At 29.6% G+C, this 19,699-nt stretch overlaps 1 protein-coding gene across 1 annotated transcript in view; it reads left to right on the top strand.

Moving 5' to 3' along the window:
* The window catches only part of LOC142323302 (protein son of sevenless-like), a 177,823-nt gene that overhangs the window by 4,772 nt on the left and 153,352 nt on the right, over positions 1-19,699 (top strand). The window contains exons 2-3 of the mRNA XM_075362767.1: positions 3,344-3,610; positions 15,384-15,467. Of these exons, the coding sequence (XP_075218882.1) occupies positions 3,344-3,610; positions 15,384-15,467 (351 nt within the window). The remainder of the gene's footprint in view (positions 1-3,343; positions 3,611-15,383; positions 15,468-19,699) is intronic.

Below are 19,699 nucleotides of genomic sequence, written 5' to 3'. Positions count from 1 at the left end.
TTTAATGTGTAAAGTTGGATTTTGTTCTTTTGTAGTAATAGGAAATGCTTTTTTTTATTTATTTTCATTGAAATAAATTATAGTGATGATATAGTAAAACTTTTTTAATCTCTTTTTTCATTTGTGTTGTATGAGGAAAAGTTTGTATTGATTTTCTGTTATTTTTTTATCTTTAGGTTTTTATTAGAACTTCATCACTTTGTTTCAATTTGCAATTTGTCTTTCTTGTTAAAAAAAATGTATTGTTTAGTTGTTTAGGTTATCTTCTTCTTCTTTGCTTTATTAATATTCATAATGACTAATATTACATATATAATTCCTGTTGTGAGACAAAAGTCTCCAGGGTACGCAGTAAAACAGTAAAATTTCAATTCAAATTTGGTCTCATTGAACAGAGTGTCATTCTTGAGTTCATTCTGTTGTCCCTCTCTTGCTGGGTCAAGCCAGTATTGTTTAGGTTACATGTGTCGATAAATGTGTTTCCTACACATTTTATTAATATGAACATATTCATTGCATTTCAGGTTTTTTTAATTTTACCCTTCAACTTTTTTTTTGGAAATAGATTATTTTTTTAAAAGATCAAAGCTCTATAATATTATCATTTTGTCAACTAAAATAGTATACTAAATTTGTTTTCCTTTTACTGGGTGATGCTTTGCAATAGCCTACAAAATATACTTAGAGTATCTTCAACCAGGATATTCGTAATGTAACTAAATAATATTTATTAGGGTACTTTTCTCAGGCTACATTCATTAAGAGAAAGTGTTATCTAATTTTGTTTTTTCATGGCATTGAAATCACCTGTTATATTACTATATTGTAACTAGACCTAGCTGAAGTTAGGTACTTTCAGTATATTAGTAATATTCCATTAGATTCCTGGTTAAACACTGCAATTTTTACATGCTGTTAATTTCTGCAGCACATTCCTTATAGTAGGTTAGTATCAGGAAGGGAATCTGGGCATTAAAATAATGCTAACCTGCCCACTTAATCCAAAAAATAAAAAAATGGTTGTAAAAAAAGATTCAACAATAAAATTGAAGAGTAATTTTCTTATGGTAGTGAAATATTGATTGTAAATTATTTTTGTAGCAATAATTCATGTCTTAAAATCAATAATTTAATGAAAATTATAGCAAATTTTTATTATAATTAAAAGAAAAGTATACGGTCTACTTATTTAAATTCTAAATGCAGGAGGATTGGTTTTACCTATAGATATTTTATTCACCGTATCTGAATAGTAAGAGTTTGGGGTTTGATATAAACCAGCAAGTCTCCCTACTTTTGACATCCAGTGATTTAATCATGAACGGATGGACACCAATGGTCAGAGATTATTGTTTTTAAGGGTCGTGGTGTACAAACACCACCTTAGTTGCCATCGATCTTCCTAGTTGTAGAGGTAACTGGTGCACTGCTAGTTAAAGAGAAATATATTTATAAAGAAGTGTAGACACTTTTCCTCTTTGAGTCCAAAACACCTTGCTTTCATTATCTGAGCTGAAGATAGATCCTTTGTGCAACTATTGGGTAGGAATAGACTCCATTGGACAGGTCACTAGCAGAATCGCCACTCCTACTAAGCCCTGTGAAAAAACAACTGTCAGGTGGTTTCAGTATGGTGGCCAATCCAGTTCTTTCGTTACCCATACAAGGAAGAAAGAATCGTTACAGATAGAGAAAGAGGACAGTCGAGTCACTATTTCTGGAATGTGCCAACATTACAAAAGATAGTGCATTACTTTCTTGTCCAGAACTTTGTTTTGTCATTTACATATTACATTATAAAAAAATTTTTTTTTTAAACAAGATGTTGAGTCGTTATTATTACCAGTCTTTTTCTTCATTAAGTAATGGAAAGTACTAATAGATTGGTATTTATAACCTACTGGGTTGGTCTAGTGGTTAAACTCATCATTACAAATCAGCTGATTTCAAAGTCGAGGTTCAAATCCTAGTAAAAGCAGTTACTTTTATACGGATTCGAATACCAGATCATGGATACCGATATTCTTTGGTGGTTGGGTTTCAATTAACCACACATCTCAGAAGTGGTTGACCTGAGACTGTACAAGAGTACACTTTATTTACACTCATACATATCATCCTCATTCAACCATTGAGGTAATCCTGACAGTGGTTCTGGAGGCTAAACAGAAAAAGAAAAAAAAAGATTGGTATTTATGTACACAATGACTATTGACAAAAGTCACACTATTGCTGTAGAGTCTGTGTAAAGTCACAAAAAAAAAATGTAATTCAGTTTTAGTGAGTGGTATTATTAGATCTACTTGTTCATCTGTCTTTTTCGTCATTGATAATGTAGAGTGTCCCAATAAATGTCACCTATCGAATAAGTTGTACGGAACTCTGAAGTAACAAATATAAATCCCATGTTCTCTTATGATATACAAATTAGTGAATTGTATAAAAATTAAAGATTACTTTTCTGGTGTCTTTACCGACTTTGGTAGATTGTTAGAAATTACACCCATTGTGGCGTGATCTTAGTCTATCTTTCTACCACCACTACCCTTTACTCTACATAACCACGAAGATTTTTGCTCTGTCTAGTTCGTGGCCTGTGTGTTGTGTCTTTTTTTGAACCAATTTTATTTTATTTACTGGAATTTTTTATTTTGTTGTTAATTTACTTTTTAAATTTATATTTGGAAAACTTTCTTGAATGACATCATTGTATCAAAAAGTAATGAATATGACTGGATTTGAACTTAAGAGATGTGACCTGATAGGCTTAGTAGTCTGTTTATTTTGCCCCAAACAATGCTCTTAATTTCAACACTGAAAACTTGTGTCCACAGTGTTTGTTATGCTGCCTTATGAATCTAAAGAGAAAGACATTTGGGAAGAATGTTAACAAATTTGAAGTAAAATTCTTGAATCCAACATTGTTTAGAACATATATTAAAATTGAAAATGAGGTAGATTCTGATTTTTATAAAGTGAAAATTGTGTGTAGAAGTAACTGTACTTATGTTGAAGAGGTATGTAAAGGCACAGTAGTGTTTATTGTGCTTCTAAAAAACATAACTTAATAAATATTATAATTTTGCTTTGTGTATACCATGTTAGGACCTATGAACCCTAGTTTAATTCTTTTGAAAGAATTTTGAATGTGTGATAGACTTTGACAATCTGATACAGATAGAAGTTATAAGTGCCAAGAAAAAATAGTGGTTTCTGTGAGAACTAGGAATAAGAATATTTTGAATTTCATTTTCAGTAATTTTATTTACAGGAATTGTGAGTTAATTAATATAAATTATAATGATATTTTATTTTGTAATTCAGTTGGTTTGTATTTTTAAAGGTTCTGGAGCAGGTGCATCCATCTCTTACTGCACGCGATGATGCGCTTGATTATGTTGAATCGTTAATACTCAGGCTGCTGGCAATGTTATGTACACGTCCATCACCACATTCTGTTGCAGATGTTGATGAACGTGTTAGAAGAACGTTTCCTACACCCATTGATAAATGGGCTCTTTCTGAAGCTAAGGAAGCTTTGGAAAGAGGAAGGAAGAAAAATGCATTATTAGTTTTACCAGTTGATAAAATTCATCAGATGCTTCAAAAGGTTAGTTTCTTTCTTTGGATTATTTTGCTGTATTTATGTCCAGATTAGAAGATTTATACACCTATTTTCAAATGTCTTTCTTTTAATCCCATCATTAAATTTAAAAAGTGATGATGTAGAATTTTAATTTTTGAGAAAAATACAGTTAAATTCTGTTTTACAATTTTTGAGAAAGTGATGGTGGTGAAAAGATATTTCACCCTTACGGAATTTTTATAATTTAAAATATTATTTAGTTAAATTTTTGAGTTTTCATTTTTTTTTAATTTGGATTTATTATCTTTAAAAAAAATTAAATGTTATTACTATTAACTGAATTTTATTGAAAGTAAATATTTTTAACTTTTAAACTCATCCCAACATCCAGTTTATACAAAATAGTTTTATTGAAAGTAAATATTTTTAACTTTTAAACTCATCCAAACATCCAGTTTATACAAAATAGTTTTAATGAAAATAATAAATATTTGTTAAACATTTTTCCTGTTGCTGATATAAATATTTATTGGAAAATATTGTGTGAAACAATTTAAACATATTATTTTATTTGCATGAGTTGCGTAAACTTTCAGTAGTATTAGTACCTCTTAATGGTTGGTAAATGAACCTCTAATCCTATAAAATGAGTCATCCTGCTCCTGTCCAGATCTGTGTCTTGGCAGCATCTTATTTAGTACACTACATTTATACCAGATTTTGTTTGTTTTGAGTTTTGTTTTATGTGTGAAACATTTTGAATTGTAAACAAAAAGTAAGAAGATTGTTGTCAGAATGCAGATTAGAGTAGAGGTTATTGTTTGAATCAGTAAAATTGAGGCTATTCTGGTGATAATAAGCCAAGAATTTCTAGAGTTTATTACTGAAAAAAAATTGAAAAAAATATTGATTATTTTTGTGCAAAAGTTATTTCTAAAGATAATGCAATATTTGTATATTTTTATGTTCGTAATCTGTTTTTCCTAATAAATTTTCATATTTTACCTTTTACATTATTGTTATAGTTTTTTAACCTTAGAGAATCATACTGTGCAATTAACTATTTTGGATTTTTGCTACAAATGGGGTAACTTGCAATTCAGCTGCGGCTTTACGATTACTGTAGGTACAACATTTCAAAAGTTCTGGATTATCCAAAAATCTGTTTTATTTGAAACAATTTGATCTCATCAAATTTAAATAATCAAGTTTTCCAGTGTACTTGAGAAGCTTCTCCATACCAGTGAAAACAAGTTTCATTTGCTAAAATTAAAGTAAATGCATTTATCCCTTTCTCTTGTGGGAGGTAGACAGTTAAAGGACAAGCTAGACCAGTAATATTTTTATTCTAATGGCTCCCTGATACATGACTTCATTCAAGTCACCATTCTGTTGTTAATTTAAATAAATGCACATTCAAATATTTCACATAAAAAATGAATAATGGTGAACATACATCATTAACAACAAAGATATAGTGGCTTTCATTACAATAAATGATATCTATTGGCGAAACATTTTTTTTTAATGCATGTATATATTCACTAGACTAATAAATATCCTTCGAGTATGTTTTTTTTTTGTCTTCAGTCATTTGACTGGTTTGATGCAGCTCTCCAAGATTCCCTATCTAGTGCTAGTCATTTCATTTCAGTATACCCTCTACATCCTACATCCCTAACAATTTGTTTTACATATTCCAAACGTGGCCTGCCTACACAATTTTTCCTTTCTACCTGTCCTTCCAATATTAAAGCGACTATTCCAGGATGCCTTAGTATGTGGCCTGTAAGTCTGTCTCTTCTTTTAACTATATTTTTCCAAATGCTTCTTTCTTCATCTATTTGCCGCAATACCTCTTCATTTGTCACTTTATCCACCCATCTGATTTTCAACATTCTCCTATAGCACCACATTTCAAAAGCTTCTAATCTTTTCTTCTCAGATACTCCGATTGTCCAAGTTTCACTTCCATATAAAGCAACACTCCAAACATACACTTTCAAAAATCTTTTCCTGACATTTAAATTAATTTTTGATGTAAACAAATTATATATCTTACTGAAGGCTCGTTTAGCTTGTGCTATTTGGCATTTTATATCGCTCCTGCTTCGTCCATCTTTAGTAATTCTACTTCCCAAATAACAAAATTCTTCTACCTCCATAATCTTTTCTCCTCCTATTTTAACATTCAGTGGTCCATCTTTGTTATTTCTACTACATTTCATTACTTTTGTTTTTTTCTTGTTTATTTTCATGCGATAGTTCTTGCGTAGGACTTCATCTATGCCGTTCATTGTTTCTTCTAAATCCTTTTTACTCTCGGCTAGAATTACTATATCATCAGCAAATCGTAGCATCTTTATCGTTTCACCTTGTACTGTTACTCCGAATCTAAATTGTTCTTTAACATCATTAACTGCTAGTTCCATGTAAAGATTGAAAAGTAACGGAGATAGGGAACATCCTTGTCGGACTCCCTTTCTTATTACGGCTTCTTTCTTATGTTCTTCAATTATTACTGTTACTGTTTGGCTCCTGTACATGTTAGCAATTGTTCTTCTATCTCTGTATTTGAACCCTAATTTTTTTAAAATGCTGAACATTTTATTCCAGTCTACGTTATCGAATGCCTTTTCTAGGTCTATAAACGCCAAGTATGTTGGTTTGTTTTTCTTTAATCTTCCTTCTACTATTAATCTGAGGCCTAAAATTGCTTCCCTTGTCCCTATACTTTTCCTGAAACCAAATTGGTCTTCTCCTAACACTTCTTCTACTCTCCTCTCAATTCTTCTGTATAGAAGTATGTTTAGGACAAAATTATGATCTATGCATGACTTTTTTTTATCATGTTTTACGCTCTTCTCCAGTTACGTGCCCTTTTGAAAAACCACAGATGTAGAATATTAATTGTGCATTCAGTTTTGTTTTAAATGAGGGAAAAAGCATGGAACAAAAAATAAAAATGCATATGAAGAGGATGCATTTGGTAATGGTGACATCCTTATTTGTGCAGATTTACAACTGATATATAGAGTTGAAAAATAGTTGCAGTCTGGTAAGTGAAACATGTGAATGATCTAGCATGTCAACATTGATACTTATCACCTTTGTATTGCAGCATTTTTCATCTTCAAAAAATTGTGATTTGTCTTTTACTATTCTTTATCATTGAGTTTGGTTTCTTGTTACTTCTTACTTTCAGAAATAAATTAAGTTCAAAGGACAAGACAAAGATTAGAAACAGTTCTCACTGTAATAAAATTGGGGAATAAAATAAACTTAATTTCACTGCAAGTAATATATGCAATGTATGTTTCATATACATAACAGTATTTATATGTAAAAAATATTCTAACAATTTTATTGTTGCTAACGTACATTTTAGGAGGAGTAGGAAACCCCTAGTTTTCCTGAGAACACCTCAACCTCTTGTTAAGTTTTTTTGTGCAACACACATGTAGGAAAAAATTTCTGAGCTCCAGTAAAGTTATCCCCTGATTACTAAAAGTCTAGTTTGTTCTAGTATCAGTGTGGTGGCTGAAAATTTTTATGGTATTTATTCCAGGAAAGTTGAGGAATGAGAAAATAAAGGAGATGAAAACTTAAGAGGACGTACATCTGGTTGGGATAGATAATGATATATTAATATCTTGCTCAGGACCATTTTTTAACTCTATTAATAAAAGAAAAAATATGTTTGGCTGTCAACTAAATTCCTGTAAAGATTCTGAAACAACAGGCTTAAATGTTGCTAATGAATGAAAGTCTTAAGTTGGAAATTTGATTGGCAACTTTCTGAATTGTAATTGGATTTTAAAAAATTTATATTTTTTATTTAGAAATGCTTCTCTTGGTCAAAGATAATTTATTAGGAACTGTAAATAATGTATCGGTATTTCATGAGAGATTCTAATAATAATACTATTTCTTTGGCAGAAACCTTCAGAGCATCACAATCATTACAATCATCAGGATTTTTATTTAAATCTAGAAAATATAAAATTAAGATTAGCTAAAACAGCACCTAATCAGTAAATAATACACTGTAGAAAGAAAAATTATCAACAGTGTATAAAATCATATAACTAAAATACAACCGACAATAGAAAAAGAAATTGAGAATATCAAGATGGATCTAGCCCGGAAAGAAGTTGTATAAATTTTAAGAAAGTGTACAACTCCATCCATGGAGAATCTCTACTTAAAATCCTTGATGAATTTAGAATAAAGACAAAAAAAAAATTATAAAAGAAATATTAACATACACAAAAATCAAAGGTGAAATTCTTAGGGGAACTTTCAGAACCTTTCAAAATTAAAACTGGAGTAATGCAAGGAGATAGACTGTCTCCGAGCCTCTAAAATTGTGCCTTGAAAAGGTTATAAGAGAATGGAAGAAGGAACTTAAAATGAATACATAAAAATGGACACTAAAATTAAATTAATAAATAGAAAAATTCTGGCCTTCGTAGATGACATTGCAATTTTCGCAAGATAGAGATGCAGCTAAAATCAAAATTCAAAACTAAGCAAAATTAGTCTTCAAATTTTTTTTGAAAAACTAACTAGTTTACCAATGACAAAAAGAACAGAACTCAAACCCTTAAAATTTGCAACAATAAAAAAAAAATAAGTAGTTTAAATGTTTGGTAGAAATCATTGAAAAAATGGGATGAAGAATAGAGTATGAAAAATAGAAACTGCTCATCATGTCAAGAAGAACATTTACTATAAATCTCCTGTTATATAACTCCAAATTGAGGCACTATAAAACTGTAATCCTATCTGAAGCACGGTATGGGGCAGAATGCAGTTATTTTCAGAATAAGAAATAGCAGAATAGAAAAAAATTTTAAGAAAAATTTATGGACCAAAATATGAAGATGAAATTTACAAATTGATAAGTGAAAAAGAAATTTACAAATATATAGAAAAAATAGGGGAATTAATCGGGAAAAGAAGATTATAGTTGACATTTATGTTGAATAAACAACCAAAGATTGACAAAATATTTAATTTCTTCGTAAACAGAGTAAGAAAGACCAGTCGGTTTGAAGAAATAAAAACTTATCTAAAAACATAAAACATCTTTAAGGATCTGTGTAAAGACAAAGATAAATTTAGAAAAGTAATTCGAGAATCTAAGTTTCCAGACAGGAAGAAAAAGAAAGGTATAAACCTGAATAGATGATGGAAGAAAGGTGAAAACGTCACCGCAAAATAATGAAAACCTTTTAGGAAAAGAAAGAGAAGTAAAAACTATACAAATGTGATCCGTAGTGGTCGGAATGAAAAGAAAAAAAAATTATATGATATTTGCATTTATAATTGTCTCATTGAAATCATATGTACTAATGAGTAAAGAACATAAAATAGCTTAAAGTAATAAATGATCACCGCTACTCTTTGTTAAATATCCCAGAAATAGTTACAATTTTAAGACCATGACAAATACCACCCTAATAATATTTTTATAAAATTATAATTTTTTAACTTGTAAACTTATTTGAGTTTATGATAATGATTTATGATTTGAGGCAAGTAAAATACAATGTTATCATGAAATTATGTTTTATAATTTTTGTTTTCATATGCATTTTTTTATAGTTTAAAATAATAATAATATTATGCAACTATGTGTGAAGGTTTGTCTGACCTTGAATTTTATTATTTTTGTTGAGTTTGTCTTATTATAGTTCTTGAAGATATCATAATAAATTATTTACAGACTATTCTTTAGGACTTTTGTTTGTTAATACATTTGTATATACTAATAAACAAACAAGAAGTGTGGGATTGTTTTATTCTGTAACTTGTCATGATAATATTTATACTGTTTATTCTTTTTTTTATGATTCATAAAAAAATGCTTTAAATTAAAATACAGAATGAGTGAATTATAGTGCACCTAATAATATATGAAGGTGCAAGTATAAAATTAAACACATAATTTAAAATTGATAAATAAAGCATAGTACAATTTTTTGAAAACAAACATAACTATCATTTATTGCAAACTATGTTTTTTTAACAGTTTATGCCTTCCATGAAACCTCAAAAGGTTCACTTTAATTTTTCATTTTTTCATTTCCTTAGAAGATCAGCAAATTGATAGACTATGTGTATTGATTTTTCTCATACGCAGCTATTGCATGAGTTTCACAGAATTTTGTTTGAGTACAGTAACTATGTACCTTTTATTTAACTGTATTATTCCTATTACTACTTCTAGCCCATGTAAAACATTTACAAATAAACTAATACATTTTATAAAAACTTACCATCACAATTCTGTTGGTCATAATTTAAAAATTTATCAGAATACTTCTTAACACAAATACTCTTTTTTAACTTATAAAACCTCATTAAAATATAGCTAGATGAATTCCATAATATGACATTGGTCGTTTTGCAGTAAGTGTTAGTTTAATAAATTTTCTGTACTAAGTTTTTAAAAACAAATAAAAATGTCATCAACGTGGTCATTCCAGTTTAACTTAAGGTCTTTAGATATCTAAGACTTTTGTTGAAGTGGATTCTTCTGTTAATCTTCCAACAAATTTTTAAATTTGGCTTTTTCTTTTTCTCTTATTTTATTTTTTTGCTTAAACATTTCATGAAGAACATTTGTTGTTAAAAATTAAGTTATATGATTTTGTAGCCAGTAAATTTACTAATTTTTTTTATTTAATTGTCACAAGACTTGCTGTGCTATCATTGGAACCAGAAGTATTGTGCCACCTGCAAAACTAATTAAATTTTTTTTTTAATTTTCTCTTTCTGATGTAAGGTAACTGATGTAGGCTCTTTCTGATCACTGATGTAAGGTATTTCTGTGAAATTTTGTGGGGTTTTGGGCTCCTGAAATATCTGATAAAAATGTACTAAAGCCATGATACTGACACTGCATTAAAGAGCAACTCAAAACAATTTTGGATCATAGAGTCAGCTTGAAATGTATATCGAGTTAATCAGCTTTGGTGATACTACACATCATGTCCCTCAGTCAAAATGCAGACGATTAAAAAAATATTCACTTTATTCTTTGGCTTGCCAAATTTTAATCTGTGACTGTTTGATTTAAATATCTTTGTATATTTTTATGAAGATATATTGCACAAGAATAATATTTGCTGTTGGAATCAATGGCTTAAGAAAAAACCGGCAGCTTGTTAGAAGCTAACTATTCTGGCATAATAAGTAATAATTTTTTTTTTAATCTAAATATAGATTTTTTCCTCTGCCAAATGCATGCTTGCTATTACAACTACCAGGTCAAGGTAATATGCACTTTTAAAAGATAGAATCTATAACAGAGGTTTGTTTGCTGTGATAGAAAATTACAAAAATTCAACCATTAATGGGTGTTGAAAAAGTTACATGTATAACAGTTTTTATAGTCAGCATGAATGGTTCAATTAAAGGAATAAAATTATCTGTCGTTTGTTGGAAAAGAATTATGGAGAATGCTATTCACATTAAGAATAGTGGAATAAACAATACTGAAAATGATAACCCTTGTAGAAATATTAATGTAGATGAATTTAAGGAATTGGGCCTTTTGATATAGTTTAAATTAACAACTTACAATCCGACAAGCTCAATAGAAAAAGATCTTGAGAAATTAATAACACACTGATAACATGATTTTAAAATGTGAAGAAAAAGAAGGAACAGTTTAATTCAATTCACTATGAAATGACTGAATGAAATTTTTAGTTTGACAAAATTATTACAAAACCATCTTCTAGCATCCAAGACATGTAAATAATGTTTGAACAACAATTACTAAATAAAAATAGAATTTAGCAATTTGTTCGAAGTTAGTAGGTTTGTTTTTTGTGGAAGTATCTTGTTTGTTAGTGTAAATAGTACAGGATCATCATAAAAGAATGTTGGAGCTTTTGTAGCTCAGATCAAGGCACATTGGTGGCATTTTAGAAAAATGATGCTGGATCTTTAATCATAAGTCTTAATTCATTGCTCGTAGAAGCCTTGAGCCAAAGATTCCAACAATAACCATTCCTAAAGTTCTGTGTAAAAGGTAGGCACTTGTACACATACAAAATTCAGCTACTGCAAGAAATAAAACCATCTGATAAAAAAAAATGTTTCCAGTTCGCTGTTGAAATTTTAGACAGAATTAGTAATAATGAATTATTTTTAAATTATGTAATTTTAATTGACAAAGCTTTTTTCATCTTGATAGATGTGTGTTGGTAGCCACAATTCATGAATATGGGGATCTGAAAAAGTACATGTAATCTTTTAAAATGCGTGTGGCACACCTAAAGTTAGTGTTTGATGTGGTTTAAGAAAAAGTCATGTGATTGGTCAAGAATTTATAATAAGGTAAACATTCGAATAAGACATCACAATCTTTTCAGCTTCTGTGTATGACTACAATAAATGTTACAACTCATGTTGCGTATGGTGGCTGATGCTTTGCAGAGCAACTGTGTTTCATTCTGTCTTCAGTTTTATATTTTTTAATCCATCGCATGAGGCAGGTTGGCCAAGAAGTATTTCCTAGCAAGTGAGTGCAATATCAATTAAATCTGTTTTTGATAGGCATTGCCCCTTTTCTCTGTACAATCATCATTTATGAATATTCTAAAAAAAAAACTCGATAATACTTATGACGTCTCAAAAAGATATTAAACAAAATAAAAGTTAGAACAACAAAACTAAGAAACCATTTAACAGAAAAAAAAACAGTTCGTAGTAAGGTGGAGATAAAGAGTTGTATGAATATAAAATATGCGTACTAAGAAAAAAGAGAAAAAGAAATTGTGAGGATATTGGAGTAAATTAAATGAACTTAAAAAAGTGAAGAATAAGTATTAACGAGAACAGAAGCACAAGGAGTAATGTTGTGTTAAACAATATTTTTTGAACACTTTATTTTATTGGTATACTAGAAGATCAATGTTACATTTAATTTCTGATCACAAAAATATAATTATCACTGTTTTACGTGAACCTGCTGATTCCAGTTCCCATTTTTGTTGTGAAATTAAGTATTCGTGTTCAGTTGAGTTCATTTTTGTCTTAATAAGTTACATTTAATTATTATTATAATTTTTTTTTATATATTGTTTGTACAATATACATTCATAGATACTCTTGCATTCATCCTACATACTCTTAAATATATTGTCACTCATGCTGAATAGCTGAAGTGATAACAGTAATTTTTCTTTTTCTTCTTTACTTCTATGATGAATTACTGATTATATAAAGACATAAGCGACAGTGATTCAGTATATTATAAGGTTATATTATGTACATGTATTATAATGCCTGTGTTCTCTTTAACTCTCTACTTGTATACAAAAGTAATAAATATATTCCTTTTTATATTTAAAAAGCAAGTTCCAAGTATGGATTTGTCTTAGGAATAGTTTTCCAACATTTTTAATCTCTGTACTAGTGATTCAGTAATTTTGATATTCGAAAATCTCTAAACTATTTGACATAAATGTTAAAAATTATTTATTACAATTATATCAATTGCCACAACATTTATTATAAATTAACATTAAACATTTAATATGAATACATACGTACACATAAATTAAACATTTATTATAAATTATTTCTTATGTAAGCAAGCATGGTACTGCACATTATTTTTCTCTCCTTTATACTTTGCATCAAATAGTATTTTAACAAAATATAAAATTAAGCTAGCTTGTATGAACTCATATACACCGTTATACCAATAACCAATTCACACAATAAGATTTCATGAATTCTACATTTGATTGGCTTCCTGAACCTGTGGAGTACAGAGTGAGCCCATATCTTAATATGCTCTCTTCTAGTGAGAAGTAAATAATAAAGTCATTTACTTTTTTTGTATTAAAGTATAAACTGAAAAAATTGTGATTGAATGTAAAATTTGTCAAAATAATTAAATTACACAGAGATAAATTATATATGATTGTAGTAATTGATATCATTTTCTGTATATTTACAAATATAATTTTACTTCAATTAAAAGTCTGCTCTAAAGTGTTTATGATTATATCAGAAGTGGAAAGTGAACATTTGTTAATATTTACATCATGAAATAATACTCTTAAATATAATTGGGTTTTACTTTTATTAATTTTAATAGAATTCTTTAAAAATCCTGTTTTAGGTCATGTTGAGGGTTATGGTCTATGTAAGTTTGTGATAGACAAAATATAAATTTCATTCACAAACCATTATTGAGGTAGGTCACTGATATAAAGATCAGATGAGATGGGCGTTAGTGATTCCCTTCACCAACCTGCACTTGAGAAACCATGGATATTTTGCAAGAGTTCTTTGATGATCGAAGAATAAGCAAGGGCTTATGGCCTCCAAGGTCCCCAGACCTCACATCTCCTGACTACTTTTTGTGGGGCTATATTAAGTTTGAGGCCTTCAAAAAAAATCCTCACACTATTGATGAACTTAAAGTCAATATTACAGACTTAATCACAAATATTTCTATTGCAACTCTTAAAAAGGTTTCTGCTAATATGCTGAAAAGAGTCTGTGCTTGTATAACCACAAGGGGTGGGCATTTTGATCATATTCTTTAACAATTATGGAAGTAATAGCTTTTTACAAAATTTCTTGTAAGTAACAAATACATTTTTTTATTCCACCTAAATTTCCCTATCTTAAATTACATTTAAAATTGGGTAACAGGACTAAAAAATCACCCTGTATTATTTTATGTTACCATAAATGCATTAGAGAGATTGAGTATGTCACCACCGTGTTTCTTTTAGAATTTATGTGAGGTGATAGTAGATATAATGTTCACTAATCTTCATACAGGATGATTCAAAGAAAGGGGTAATTTAAAAAATTAAATAACGTTAATGAAAAATTTTTTTTTAGAAAATGAATTTTATTTCATGTAATTGTACAAATGTTGCCATTTTAGGATACATACATTTTAGTTTATTTTGTAAAGATGACATCTTGCAGGTGACCTCCTCTTCTATTTAAACACTCACGAAGTCTCTTCGTTAAATTGTTCATGGTTTGACGTAACATCTCAACTGGAATTTCCGCAATTGCTTCTCGGATCATTGCCTTCAGTTCTTTCATTGTAGCAGGTCTACTGTGGAACACTTTGCTTTTAAGGTGACCCCACAAACAGTAATCGCAAGCTGAGAGATCAGGCGATCTGGGAGGCCATCTAATGTCACCATTTTGTGAAATGACACGTTGTCCAAACAATCGGCGTACAGCTGCCATCGATATTCGTGCAGTATATGACGTTGCTCCGTCTTGTTGAAACCAGGTTGTGTTAAGAATTGGTGGAAATCTATTTTTGTTATTCCACAACAAAGTTTTCAAGCACGGCTACGTAACGAGCCGACGTCACTGTAATCGCAAGACCGTTGTCATCCTCAAAAAAATAAGGGCCTATAACACTGTAAGATGACATAGCACACCACACTGTCACTTTCTGGCTGTGCAACGGATGCTGGTGTAGCTGCGTAGGATTTTCTTGTGCCCAATATCTGAAATTTTGCTTGTTAATAAATCCACTGAGGTGGAAATGCGCTTTGTACCAAGATGCATTCAAACCGAAGTCATTTAGATAAATTTCTTTAAATAAAATAGCAAACACGTTACATTAATTGGTTTTAAGCAAACAGGTTTACTAATTGGTTTTAGCTTATAGTTAGATTATATTAAATAACTGTTAGGAATACAGGCAATTTTTTGTATTCTATACCTAGAAAATCTTGAATTTAGTTTATTATGTTTTTAAGTAAGTTTTTTTGTTTAAATGTTACAGGAAGTTTTGCAGTATAAAATTGACTGTTTGGTTTCTCTTTACATTGTTGCTGTTCTGGAATATATATCAGCAGATATTTTAAAGGTATGTTTATATATAATGGTATTTTACAGGTTTCCATATCTTTTTGTGTTAAAACAAAGCAGATCAAACAATTCTCATTATTATCAAATTTAGTATGTATTCAGGAATTTAATTTTCAACTATTCTTGCATACTTTGCATCATAATGTTTCATATTTTGTTTTTTCTTTGAGATTTGTTGTCCATTATACCAAAATATTGATGTAGTACATCGGTTACAGTTTTGACATATTTTATTACGTGACTCTTTCTCTACTTTTGAATCTATATAACATCTAATATTGTACAGTTCTATTGACTGGATTTATAATTTCTTAATATTTTCTTTAGCTCCTAATGATAATCATTATTGTTTAATATTGATGAGTAATAAATAGAATAGTTTTAAATAAATAATATAGTTGTACGCTATATTATATTAAATCATTTTGTAGCAACTATACTGTCTGAGTCAATAGGGCCTGTATTTGGAGAGCCATAATTCTTGCTAAAAAAATATATTACACTGTTTTTTCAGTTATGTTATTATACTATAACAATCTACTCTATATAAAATATGTAAATAACATTTATATGTGATTTTTGCCATTTATGTTTTACTTGTGTAGAAAGAAAAAACATGATTTTTAGGGTGGTTTTATTTTGGATAAGTCAAGCGTAAATATTGGCAAATTTAAATTTGACAGATTAAAATTTGAAATTAGTGTTGCTTAAATGAATTTTTTCTAATGGTTCTGCCAAGTTCCATTTCAGTTAAATAGTCTTTAAAAAGCCCATGAGAATTTTTACAAAAGAAATGCATATTGGGATATGATGGCTATTTTGTATTAAGTTTGTATTGTTGAAATTGTTATAATATACAAATTTAACCCTTCGTGGGTGAATACCCATATATGGGCTACCTGTACTTACACTGGAGGGCGGAAACCCATATATGAGTCTGAATGTGACCAGCTGTTTGTCTTCATACGAGGGCTATTCAGAAAGTAATGAATGTTTCCACCTGACGCCGTCAGGCGCACGCCAATCGCATATATATTGGTGTGCTTGTGCTCGGCATCTCAGTCAGCGTCCAGCCATGACAACGGGAACATCTCCGCACTGTCCATGTTTTTATATACAAATTTGAAATGTGTGCTGAAATCGAAAATCCTGCCAGTTGTGAGGTGTGATCTGTGATTCATTTTTTGTTGCCAAAAACTTAAAACCAATAGAAATTCATCGGGAACTGTGTGAAGTGTTCGGGAACAACATAATGAGTGAAAGTTCTGTCGAAGTGGTGCATTCAGTTTAAAAATGGCCAAACAAACGTTCACAATAAAGAGAAGAGTGGACGTTCGAGCATTGTGACTGACGATCTGGTATTCAAAGTTGACGCAAAGATTCGTGAAAATTGTCGTTTCACAATAACTTAGCTTTCTCTGTGTTTCCCACAAGTTTCACGGACTTTATTGTTTGAAATTGTTTCACAGAACCTAGGCTACCACAAATTTTGTGCAAGATGGGTGCGTCACTGAGTGGTTGAGATCACAGAAGGCAGAATTCTATGACACAGGAATTTCAAAGCTTGTCCATCGCTATGATAAGTGCCTGAATTTGTATGGTGATTATGTTGAAAAGTAATATTTTAGTCCCTCTTTCCCATATATATAATAAAACGTTTTTCTTGTACTTGGTTTTTTAAAATTCCAAAACATTCCTTACTTTCTGAATAGCCCTCGTATAATTACATATAAATTCCAGGAGATGTTCTTTCAATCATTTTGAGATGGGAATTCCTGATACAATGTGATTGGGAACCATTTTACTTTCGTTATCAGATGAGTTCAATGACCATGCATGTGTAACAAGACGTGTGCATTATTTTTTTCTTTTTCACTCCTTTTTAAGTAATTTGTTTACAAACGGTTCCTTCCAAAACTTCATTTTTAGCTTGTTTCGTTTGAATTTAAACAAAATTTTTAAGACAAAAATTCAGAAGGAAATGAATAAAAATATTATATTATCATTATAAAACCATATTATATTATTCCCTGCTTAGGTGCACTACTTCTTCAACATTAGTATTGTTATTATATTACTATCAATGTTATTATTATTTTTCAGTGTCTTATATGAAAAGAACTGAATGTAAAACATAAATAAAATCACCTATAGTTTGCAAATTCTAGTGCACTCAGTGAGACTTGTGCCGTTTTCATGTAAAATTTGTCTTGCAAGATAATTAAACAGTATTCCTTAACCAGATTAGTGGCAGAAATCAGCAGAAACACAAGTTATATGTTGTTTTTATGCATGAATGCATGCTTAAGCTATTTGAAATAGTTTTTGCATGAACTTTTTTTTTGAAAATGTCTTCCGCCCACAGCCGTAAAACATCGCTGCCCGCGAAGTGTTAACTTTATTATTTTGTAGTCAAAATAAAATGATGTGATTGATGGAGGTAGATTTGAAATAAAAATTTGAAGTAAAGTGTTGTGTAGTTTTGCTGCAGTATGCTGGTTCATATGTAGTTCAATATTGCAGTACACCACATAAGATCTCTCCTGATTGAATTTAAGTAACATGTAGCTTGGTTACCTACATTTCACAGTTATATTAAACCATGAGTTAGATTATATTATTCTAATTTTATTTGTATAAACAAACTATTTAATTTATGCAATTTACTAGCATTCTCATCTAGGCTTTGTCTGTGCTATGTGATTACTTATGTTTCTCATTGCAGTCAGGGGATGTTTAGCTGGTCAGGGATTGCTGTGCTCGCTCCGTCTACCCAGGAGTTCTGCCTCCTGAACCCCTTTGAGTTCATTAAACTCTTGCTTATGGGAATAATAATCATAAATAAAAATTAAAGCCTATTCAGTTTGTAAAAATTATCAGTGTATTGTAATTTTTTCAGAGCAACAGTTTCGTCATTACAGAATTCACTAATTGTTTTTTAGATTTCCTGTCATGGCTTTGCCTGCAAAATACATGATCAGAATTACAAGCATAAATTACCATCACAATGCTACCAAATCTCATAAAGATTGATTCATTAGCATTAGCATAAAATGGCAAAAATGTAAAAAACAACAATTTATGGATTTTTATTCCTTAAAATACTAAAATTCAAAAAACCCAAAAGTGTTTTTAGATATTAATCTGAAAAGTATTTGCAAGCCCAAACTGAGTGAATATATTATAGTATGAAATGGGGAATATTTGAAATTTTTTTACCTTTCTTCACTCCTTTCAAGGACTAATTTCAAAAAATAAAATTTTTTTTAGATATTTACATGACTACACACACCAAAAAATAAGTAGTTATCTTCTCCCTTAAATTCAGAATTACAAAAAATCCGTTGTTAATGTGCATTTATACTTTAAAAAGGTGGGTACAAATTTTTATCAATTTATCTTCAGTAGTTTTTGTTGGGCATTTGTTATGAATCAGTCATGACATGTTATTTTATGTATATAGATGTAGGCTAATATTTATGTATTGCTGCAAATAAAAATGATATTAAAATTTCCTGATATTATCACTATTTTTGAATTAAATTAGGCTATCCATTAATATTTAATATTAATGTCACTTACTATTATCCAAATGAAATCAAATATCTAACTTTAAAATGTACAATTAAAGCATTAAAACCATAGGTTTAAGAACATTTTAAATTTACTGGATGATTTAAGAAGGAAGTGCAATAGAGCTGGGTACATACTAATGAAGATAATTTCAACATTGAAATTATAACTTGAATTTGTTATTTTATTTCCATGGAATTTTAACAACTGTGATTTAGTTTCGTGTTACTCTTGTTGCTTAGAAATCTGTCACAGCGTAAACAGCAATTCATGACATAACCAAACAGTGACCTAATGACTATTTGTAATCAATATAATGTACTCTGCAAATTTAGTTTCTAATAAAACGCTGAGTTTGATCATGTTACAAGCTTCATTTTGATTTTTTTTTTATGACTGTTGATGTGATTTTGTACTTATTCTGTATGCATATGAAGTAACTGATTTATCCATACTTAATAAAAATAAAAAGGAAAGTGTATGAAAATCTACATTATGTTTGTATTTTAGTGCTTGGAAAAGTACTAATTACAGTAGAAGTTGCTTTTGTAATGAGGTCATTTGTAATGAGCTTCTGGTTGTAGCAAACAAAAATAAAAAAAATTGGTCTGTTTCTTATATTATTAATGTATAGTAAAGTTTGTTTTAAGGAGCTAA

This window comes from Lycorma delicatula, chromosome 4, assembly GCF_047948215.1.
Source record: "Lycorma delicatula isolate Av1 chromosome 4, ASM4794821v1, whole genome shotgun sequence".
In the NCBI taxonomy this organism is placed as follows: domain Eukaryota; kingdom Metazoa; phylum Arthropoda; class Insecta; order Hemiptera; family Fulgoridae; genus Lycorma; species Lycorma delicatula.
The sequence above is the reverse complement of the archived record's forward strand: the minus strand, read 5'-3'. Positions and strand labels throughout refer to the sequence as shown.